At 41.4% G+C, this 10,360-nt stretch overlaps 1 protein-coding gene across 2 annotated transcripts; it reads left to right on the top strand.

Annotated features, from left to right (window-relative positions):
• Positions 1–157: 157 nt before the first annotated feature.
• parlb (presenilin associated, rhomboid-like b) lies at positions 158–8,639 on the top strand. 2 transcript variants are annotated; one of them, XM_033630350.2, is made up of 10 exons: positions 158–263; positions 1,110–1,314; positions 1,382–1,522; positions 3,318–3,366; positions 3,440–3,535; positions 3,701–3,850; positions 3,998–4,068; positions 5,398–5,499; positions 5,584–5,681; positions 7,517–8,639. In XM_033630350.2, exons 1-10 carry the CDS (start codon positions 187–189, stop codon positions 7,653–7,655), a joined length of 1,128 nt encoding a protein of 375 aa, XP_033486241.1. In that variant the 5' UTR covers positions 158–186; the 3' UTR covers positions 7,656–8,639. The 2 variants fall into 2 exon arrangements, with proteins under 2 accessions (XP_033486241.1, XP_033486242.1); XM_033630351.2 differs by having other exon boundaries at positions 162–263; positions 1,113–1,314.
• The last annotated feature ends 1,721 nt before the right edge of the window (positions 8,640–10,360 follow it).

Consider the following 10,360-nt stretch of genomic DNA (forward strand, 5'->3'; position numbering starts at 1 on the left):
TTGGAAAGAATAAATAAAACACAATAATATTAATAATCTTATTATTATGTAAATATGTGTGGTGCAGTGTCTGTCTCTGTCCACCAGGTGTCTCTGTCGTCCCCCCGCTCCGCTCTCGGAGCTCCGCGGTGACCCGGAAGTGAACGAGCTTCCGGGGTCGGTCGGCCGGGGTCACCGGGCTCCACCATGGCGTGGAGGAGCTGCGCTGTTGTGTTCAGACTGACCGGAGACAATGGTTTACGGGGCTCCGCGAGGGGAGGCAGGTCAGTGACCACAGCCGGAGAGAGGCAGCGTGTTCCGGCTGACAGACAGGCAGAGCCCCGCTGCCCGGAGTTAGCTCTGTTAGCTCCCAAGGACAGTTAGATTAAACTGGGTGTTAGCGGCTAACGTTAGCTTGGAGGCTAACAGAGCTGCTGGCTTCTGTTTTGATCTGTTTAAACAGATTAATCCTGTAATTATCCGGCTCTTATTCAAAACAGACGGAAGATAATAACTAGTAACAGTAACATTGTCAGCTGTTGAGCCTCTGTGTTCATCACCCGGTGATATAAATACAGCTGTGTCACAAACACACATCATGTTTTCACTCTGTAATATTAATAATACAACAAGTAGTGCTGGTGTATGTGTGAGCTAAACTCTACAGATCAGCTCCAAACAACCCTGAAAATATGATCAAGTCTGATGTGTGAATATGAGGAGGTCAGCATTTATTAAACTAATATATCTGAAACTGTTTTTGTTCTTTTTATTGGGATGTTTAATAAACAGATGATGTGACAAATGTTCACAGTAGCCTGTTTTATTTTAGGTGTATGTAATGCTTCATGAAAGGCCCCAGGTCCTGTCCCAGTATCATGTTAGTTCACTCTCAGTGCTGAACTGGATCTAAACTGGAACAGGAGCAGCTCCAGTATGTGACTTTAATCTCACCTCACAGGGAACCACAACACGCTACTACACTGACCAGGGATGCACGATGATATCAACACGCCAAAGTCTGGCTCCTTGAACGCTGTCACTGACGTCCTTCGTTTATAGTTCCAGTTCTTCTCAGTTTATAGTCCGAGGCATCTGTTCTCTGTGGTTAAAGTTCTCCATCTGTCCAGCAGGTGGCCTCACAGCCTCCAGCAGAGATGTGGCTTCAGGAAAGCCGCCAAGAAACCAGAACCCAAGAAGGTGGAGGAGGATCTGGGAGCTGAGGCTGCGGTCCAACGCCGGACACCCACTCCCCAACTGGAGCAGCAGCAGGCGGCGCCCAGCTCGCCCCGGGCTTTCAACCGGCTCATCAGACCATTCATCTTCACCGTGGGGGTAGGTGATGTCTGATGGTAGATGATGTCATCAGCGATGTCATTGTCAGGTGTTAACTCCATGTCAGTTTACAGGCTGCTCCTTCGGCTCGGCGGCCATCTGGCAGTACGAGTCTCTCAAGTCTCGAGTCCAGAGCTACTTCGACGAGATCAGAGCTGATTGGCTGGAGAAGCTGCGACCTCAGAAACGAGGAGATGTTCGCAAAGAGGTGAGTCATCACTCTGACGTCAGTCTGAAGTGTTTGAGCTTCAGGAGGAAACACGAGTCCAGATTTCCTCCTGTGAAATCCCTCTTTGTGTTGTGCGAAGAAACTGTCCCGTGATCCACCAGAGAAAAACATCAGTGATTTGATTTTAAAAGTAAATTTAAGTCCTCATAGTTTGGTCAGGTGGGTCACAGCTGTGACGATCTGTTCTCTCAGATTCCACCATCACGAGAACAAAAACACGTTTCCTCTGTCATTTCTTTATTTTCAGCGTCTTAGAAACATCAGCAGAAATTAGGTTTGAGACGGGTCAGTAAATATTTCTGTGCAGTTCACCTCAGGAATTCAAAGAGCTTTTCACAGTCTCAACATAAAAAATGTTCCTTTTAATAGTGAACTTATTTTTTGGAAATAATAAATCACTCTGACGTCTTACGGTCAAAAGTGTGCTTAGAGCTATAAAAGGTCCAAAATGTTAGTAATTTTCTGGTCCTATTCCCAATTCCCAGTAAATCTGTTCATAAATTCAGCTAAATTTTCATAAAATTTTCGAGTCAGTTTTGATGTAAATTTTTAGTAAACTGTCTGTAAATTTTTGGTAAAGTTCCAGTAAATTTGTTTGTACATATTGAAGAGAATTTATTGAACTTCTGGTAAATTTCCAGATAATTTTTAGTAAATTTTCTGTTAAATTCCTCATAAATTTTCATGTAAATTTCCAGTGAATTGTAAGGATTTTTTTTTTTTTTTTTTTTTGGTAATTGTTAAGTATGTCTTCTTGTAAATTTACAGTAAATTGTTCGTAATTTGAAAAAAAGTGTAAATTATCAGTAAATTTCTGCTAAATTTTCAGTAAATTTCTTGAAAACTAAATTTTGTGTAAATTATTAGCAAATTTCTTGTAAAGTTTAGTAAATTTTTAGGAAAAACAATTACAGCATTCCGTTGGTAAATTTCTGCTAAATTTTCAGTAAATTTGTTAGTAAATTTAAAAATACGTTTTGTGTTAATTATTACTACATTTCCAGTAAATTTTAGTAAATTTCTGTTATGTTTTCCAGTTTTCAATAAATATCTTGGAAGTTAAGCTTCGGAATTTTAGGAATTTTACAAAATTTCAACTTAAAGATTGTACCTTTTAATAGTGAACTGATTTAGTGAATAAACTCATTTAGAAATATGAGGTCTTGTGACGTGTTTTGGTCAAAATTGGTTCATTTAATTGAATAGTAACCATGCACCTTATCTTTTTTTAAATAAGTATTTTAGTTTAAACTCAGTAAACTTAAGTTTGCACAGTTTGCCCCGTGCTGGCTCAAATTTTTAAGTTAGTGAAGTCAGTTAAATTGTTAACTTGTTAGCTTGCTAACTCACCACATGGCATATTTTATTTTGTATGTATTTGGGATATAAATACATTCTGTCTGCTCGTGATGTGGTGAAAGGTTTCTTTCTATCTGTGTGTGACATGTTGAACGCAGCCTGAGGAGAGAACCGTGTTATTTAATCTCTCTAAAGTCTCCACCTTGAATATTCCCTGGTAGAAAATGTAATTTCAAATGCTGGTGAAGTTCTCAGTCCAGGGCCCGTAGACAGTCTGCGAATACTTTACTTAATTTCTTTTGTAAGTGGTTTTCAAATATAGACTTTTAAAGTGTCAGATGAAGGTTGCAGACAGACTTCTTGTTTTTAAATGTCTCACAGAAACGTGTGTGAGTGTTAATGTGGTAAAAAGACGTGTTCACAGATTCTGCTGATGTTCTGCAGTCTGAGCTCTGATTGGCTGTTTGTGTTTCAGATTAACATTTGGTGGAACAGCTTGAGTGAGGGTCAGAAGACGGTCACAGGTGAGACAAACTGCAGCAAACATTTACATCAGTCTAATAGAGTTACTATAATAAGCCTGTTTTTCTTTCCCAGGGATCATTGCTGCTAACGCCGTCGTGTTCTGCTGTTGGAGAGTCCCGTCTCTGCAGCGCTCCATGATCAAATACTTCACCTCCAACCCGGCCTCCAGTGAGTCTGTCTGCTCACACTGTCACTAACAGCTGTTTCAGGTCCTCAGGGTGGTGCGTTCAAGGTCCCACATGTTTTAGATTGAGCTGACAAACTGATCAAACCAGCAACACGTCACGCGGGAGTCTGTGTCTGTCTCTGACCTCTTCGTCTGTGCTCCTGCAGAGACTCTGTGCTCTCCGATGCTCCTCTCCACCTTCAGCCACTTCTCCTTCTTCCACATGGCCGCCAACATGTACGTCCTCTGGAGCTTCTCCACCAGCGCCGTCTCCATGCTGGGCAGAGAGCAGTTCATGGCCGTCTACCTGTCTGCAGGTGCTGCACCACACAACACTGTCACTTAACGTTGTTCTGACTGGCAGTGATTTGTTTTCATGCTCATACAGTGAAGACAAACAGATCAAACACACAGTTCAATTGTTGACGCTGATTTTAGTTTTTGTTTGTTTGTCTGTCTTTCAGGTGTCATTTCCACGTTTGCCAGTTACGTGTGTAAGACGGTCACCGGGAGGTTCGGTCCGTCGCTGGGAGCTGTAAGTGACATCACTGCTTTCATTTCAGTGAAACACTGTGTTTGTAGACCTGTTTTACTGCAGTGGATCCCAAACTCTGGGTCGGCACCAGGGTTACAGAGGGTCGCTACATTTCCAGGAATTAAAGCACAAAAGACCCCACAATTTCAATATAAATTTGTATCTTTTTTTATATATATTGTTTATTCAGTAGGTTTTGAGAAACAAAAACATGTATCAATATAAACTAGTCCATAGCCATTGGTAGCTTTGTCACCTTCTACCTATGCCAGTCCTCAATGCCTATGTGCAGTTTCACATAGATTGACCACGTCAGTGAGTAGAAAAACGTGGAACAGACAGAATGACTGACTGACAGAATGACACACTGACAGTTTCTGTGATTGTCCATCATCTTCCTGCCCTGAAAAAATCTCGTTGAGCGTTCAGTTAAACTCAAAGATCCTCTCAGGAGTCAGATGTCATTTTTTCAGGTAAGTACATTTTGTTTCAGTGGTTTTAAACCTGCTCTTCACTAACGAACATTAGCATCATCACAGTCAACTGTAGCTGAAAAGGCTTTGTGCTAACTGAGCTAGCAGCTAGCATTAGCGTTAGCTTTACCCTCTCATCCAAATATGGTCACTTCTGGCTCCAGAGTGACAAAACAGGAGTCCACAAACCAGCGGGTGACGTCACGGCAGCTTTACTGTCTGTGGATTTACACAACAGCTGACGTAGAAACAGGAAACATCGTTACGTTAACCAGTCTCTTCAGGATGTTTGGATCGCAACAATTAATGCAAATTTAGGCGATCCCCGTGAATTCTGCAGAACCTTGCAATTTCGACCGCAGATTTGACTGTTTAAAACAGGTAAAATGTGATTTTATTGTAGAGCTGCGTTCAGCGTGTTGATGCACGCTCAACACTGTTTTTGCAATTTTCACTCACCACAGTTTCATCACAAAAACAGGACTAAAACACTGTTCAACATGCGTCACAATGTTTTAGAAAAGCTGCTGTGACATCAGGAATTTAAGGCACAACAATCCTAAAACTATCCTGTGAAATCCTGAAGGGACCGATTAACGCACATCGTCACTTCCTCCCCTCAAACTCGTGTTCTTTGCACATCATACTGTGACCTGTGACACATCACCGGTCAACATTCAGACGCTCCTGCACAAACTGTGAAGCTCTTTCACTTTAAAACGCATTCCTACGTTTTCTGTTGTAAATGTCTCTGGACTGTTTGACATGTTCTGTAAGAGGCCTTCAGGCGTGGCTCCGTGTGTGAGCGCAGGGTTTAATGTGGTCTCACCAGCTGTGTGTGTGTGTGTGTTCTCAGTCTGGAGCCATCATGACCGTCCTCGCCGCCGTCTGCACCAAAATGCCAGAAGCCAAACTGTCCATCATCTTCCTGCCCATGTTCACCTTCACTGCTGGCAACGTAAGACAGGCTCCGCCCACTTTCACCTGCTCCACCTGTCTCTGTCTGACCGTCACCTGAAACTCCTCCTCTGTCTCCCCTCAGGCTCTGAAGGCCATCATCGCCATGGATACGACCGGCGTGGTGTTGGGATGGAAGTTCTTTGACCACGCTGCTCATTTAGGAGGAGCCCTGTTTGGAATGTGAGTCACTGTTTCGACCAATCAGCAGCCACTCGTTTCCTCTGACACCTTCACTAATGTGGGAATTATCAGGGTCTGTGTGGGTGAAGTAAGAAAATACAGCTCCAGGAAGTGTCTGATAAATATTCTGATAAAAAACAAACAACGACTCAGATTTAAGCCGCAAAGTTATGAAATACAAACCGGGGTATTCTCTGAGATTATTGAGTCATGAATTTGCAAGAAAAAACTTTATAATCTCAGAAAATATTTAAGTTTTTTTATTGTAAATTTCAAGATAAGTCTCTTGTCCCAAAGGAAATTTGTCTCGTACATAAAGGCTGCCGCATGAAAATACATCTGTTTGATTTTTTTATTATTTACCACTGTTGTTAGGGCCTCTGCAGGTAAAATAAATAAAGTCGGCAGAGGGAGGTAATATTCTGGCAAAAAAATCCAAATTTAGGAGGATATTCTCTGAGATTATTGAGTGATGAATTTGCAAGAAAAAAATGTTACAATCTCAGAAGAGTATTTTACTGTAATTTTCAAGAAGATTCAAGATAACTTTGCTTGTCCTGAGGGAAGTTTGTCTTGGACACAAAGAAAACACATTGGTGAGTTTTCTTATCATATGAATAGATGTGTGTGTTCATGTTTTTTAAGAAAGAGTCTTTACACTAGGAGCAAAAACTTAATGAAATAATTTAGCTCTATTGTTGAAGTTTTAAAAGACTTAATATACCACTAATTACTCGCCCCACTGTAGGTTAAAGATAAAATAAAACCAAACTACACAAATACAGAGCTGTGGGAAATATTCTGAATAAAAATTCCAAATCTCCAAGTTTTACGTTGTAAATGTACAAGATAAAAACAGATATTCTCTGAGATTAGAAAGTCATGAATCTGCAAGAAAAAAACTCAGAGAATATTCAGTTGTTTAATTTAAAATTTGTGATTTTTTTTTTTTTTTTGTACATTTCAAGAAGATTCAAAATGACTTTATTTGTCCCGAGGGAAATTTGTCATGGACATAAAGGTTGTCAAGGGACTTTTATTTTAATAATACATTTACCACCGATGTGGGAGATTTTAGAGCCATTGCAGGTAAAAAAAACTGGAACATTCTCAAAGACTATTTAGTCATGAATTTGCAAGATAAAAACTTTAAAAATCTCAGAGAATATTCAAGTTTTTTATTTGTAAATTTGGGCATTTTTGGGTATATTTTAAAATGACTCTGAAGTTTGTCTTGGACATAAAGGCTGCCACACACAGAAACATCTGTGAGTGTTTTTTGATCTTAAATTTACAACTTAAATCCCAGAGAATATCTGATATTTTTTTTATCCTGTAAGTATACAAATTTTATTGTGGAAATTTTGTACATTATTTCATTGAAATATTACCTTCCTCCCTCAGCTCTGTATTTTTACATATTTATAAATGTTTTGCTCACAGTAGCCTTAATATGCCGTCATAAGGATCTGCAGAGTGAACATTGATTAGTGACTACAGATCCCTTTAATAATTTCATATAAGCAGACGGAGGTTTGTGGGCCACACGTTAGAGTCACAGTCACTGTCACTGTCAGTCCTCTGATTAATTAATTGTCTGATTGTTTCAGATGGACTCGTATAAACTGTCAGGGAGTTTTATTTGTTATAAAACATCAGATTTTATAACTCTTATAAGAAGAAAGTGTCATGAAAAGTAAAAATACCTCAGATTTGAACTGAACTCGAGGATGTTCACTGTGAAGCAGGACAGACACTGTGTGGTGTTGAAGGTGTGGCTGCGTGTGACAGCAGAACTCAGTTTCCCATCATGCTCTCTGTCCTCTCTCCTCCAGCTGGTACATCCTGTTTGGTCACGAGCTCATCTGGAAGAACCGAGAGCCGTTTGTTAAACTGTGGCATAACCTGAGAACAGGAGGGCCGGGCCGAGGAGGAGGAGGAGCAGCAGGAGGCGCAGGAGGAGGCGTGGTGTAGGACGCTCAGACGCCAGGGCTGATGGGAAAATATAAACATGTAAAGATGTATAAAATGTACAGACAGAAGCCGGATCGCTGCACCATTCGGCTTCCCCAGGACAGGTGATGATGTCACACAGACACCTGGAGGTGAAGTCGTGGTTCATATTTATAGAAACAGTTGATGTGAAGGTTTCAACTGTTTGTGTCTGTTTGATTGTTTTTGTTTACCTTTTGTTTGTTTAGAGATAAATGAACTCAGACGGAGCAGAAACCAATGATTCTGATTGTATTTGGATTCATCGTTCAGCCAATTAAAGTCCAGGAAGATTTAGGCAGCGCTTCACAAACACTTTGAATTTATCGTTTGCTTTTTCATAGATTAATAAATTAATTCAAAGCTTTTATGATCCCGTACGTTTCCTGTGTGCAGACGTCTGTGTACAACATTTGAATAAGATAAACACTGCGTCCAGTTCATACGAGGAGTCACTCTGCTTCAGGACACATGAGATACATACGTGTGTGTGAGAAACCAGAATCACCAGCAGCAGGAAACAAGAAGTATGAATAACGTGAAAAGTTTCTTGTTCTAACAGGACGTTTTTCATGTCATGAGATACAAGATGTTTTCATATTTACCAAGGAACTTTTCTTGTTAGAACAGTCGACTTATTTATCTTGTAATGTCGTGAAAGTGTTGCTGGGGAGAGGGACGTCCCGGGTGCTTTGCTGCAAATATAATACAAGACTGAGTATATTGTTATAACCAGAAAAGTTTCTTATTATAACAAGAAACTTCAGGTTTTGTTTGTTTGTTTTTCCGGCGAGGCATCAACACACTTCCATAATAGAACCTCAACCTTCTCTGACATTTTTAAAGTGAGTTCTTCACGTGTGAGAGAGAAGAAGTCGACTCTGTTCCAACGTGTTTTCGTCTTTCTTTCTGCTTATTTATGTTTGTTTGTGTCTTTTGAATAAAACTGTAAACGATGCTGTTGAATCCTCTGAACTGTGACTCTGCTGTTTGTGCAGATTCAAGACAGAACAGGTCCTCGCTGGAGGAGCCGTCTCTCCTGTGCTGGAGTTGTTTTGTTTCCTTCATGGGCGAATCTGTGCATTCCTGGCTGCAGTGAACTGCACACACTTATTGAGCCTGGGTGTTTTTGTGCTCAGGGTGTGTGTCACTGAGATGTTGAGTTTTTTAATGCAACATAAGGACAGACAAAGTCCTCTCTGTCTGATCTGGAGCTTTCTAAAAAACTAACAACTCAATTTGAATTAAATGTTACTCACAGAAATACATGACATCACCGTCCTCCAGCTGAGCCCCGCCCACTTCAGAGCTGTGAGCTCAAAGACACCACAGAAAACATGAAGTCACTTTGACAGCAAATGTTTTGTTGCAGAGAAAACTATTTTTTTTAAATCATTAGTTAATCAGCTGTTACACTTGACACTCTTTGATCTGTTTTATTGAAGCAGTTTAATAACTGCAGACTGAGCAGTGAACTGACCTGCAAACATGAAGTCACTTTGATAAACAGACAGTTTAAAGTCCACAAACCGTCACAGAGACAAACAGACACACAGAGCAGACGGGACCTGATAGTAACTGTTACTACTGCAGATACTGAGACACAAGTTAAAGTGGCACAAACAAAAATAAAAGACATGAAAGGAGTGAATTTTGAAAATAAAATAAATGTGAATATGTTATACATACAAGTACACACATTTAGTGTATTCAACACACCTAACATGCAAAACTCCCTCAGTGACTAAAAGTACCATCAGGTCAGTTTTATATAACTGTGAATGTTTGTAGGCTTCATATGTGCTCTGCTCACAGAAATTAAGGGAACACTTAGATCGCACATCAGATCTTGATGAACGAATTATTCAAGTGTAAAATCTTTACTGATGATCATTCTGTAATTAGTTGAGAACAAAATCATCGACCCACTGAGAGCTGGATTCAAAATCACACAGAAAATCAAAGTAAAAACTTGAAATCTCAGCTGATCCAACTCATCATGTGACTCAGTAGTGTGTACGGCCCCCGCCTGCCTGTATGACCTCCAAACGCCTGGGCTCCTGATGAGTCGGTGGATGGTGTCCTGGGGGACCTCCTCCCAGACCTGTATCAGGACCAGGAGGAACCCAGGGCCCTCTGCACCAGGAGGAACCCAGGGCCCTCTGCACCAGCATAAGGTCTGACAGTCACTCTGAGGATTTCATCCTGGTACCTAACAGCAGTCAGGGTACTGTTGGCTCTGACATGGAGGTCTGTGTGCCCCTCCAAGGATCTGCCTCCCCAAACCATCACTGACTCACCGCCAAACCGGTCATGCTGGATGATGTCACAGGCAGCATAACGTTCACCACGGCGTCTCCAGACTCTTTCACGCCTGTCACATGTGCTCAGTGTGAACCTGCTCTCATCTGTGAAGAGAACGGGGCGCCAATGGTGGACCTGCCAGTTCTGGTGTTCTCTGGTGAATGATGGAGCTGCACGGTGCTGGGCTGTGAGCACAGGTCCCACTAGAGGACGTGGGGCCCTCATGCCACCCTCATGGAGTCTGTTTCTGACAGTGTGGTCAGAAACATGCACACCAGTAGCCTGCTGGAGGTCATGTTGTAGGGCTCTGGCAGTGCTCCTCCTGTTCCTCCTCACACAAAGGAGCAGATAGCGGTCCTGCTGCTGGGTTGATGCCCTTCTAC

The sequence above is a fragment of the Epinephelus lanceolatus genome, chromosome 4 (genome assembly GCF_041903045.1).
Source record: "Epinephelus lanceolatus isolate andai-2023 chromosome 4, ASM4190304v1, whole genome shotgun sequence".
Classification (NCBI taxonomy): domain Eukaryota; kingdom Metazoa; phylum Chordata; class Actinopteri; order Perciformes; family Serranidae; genus Epinephelus; species Epinephelus lanceolatus.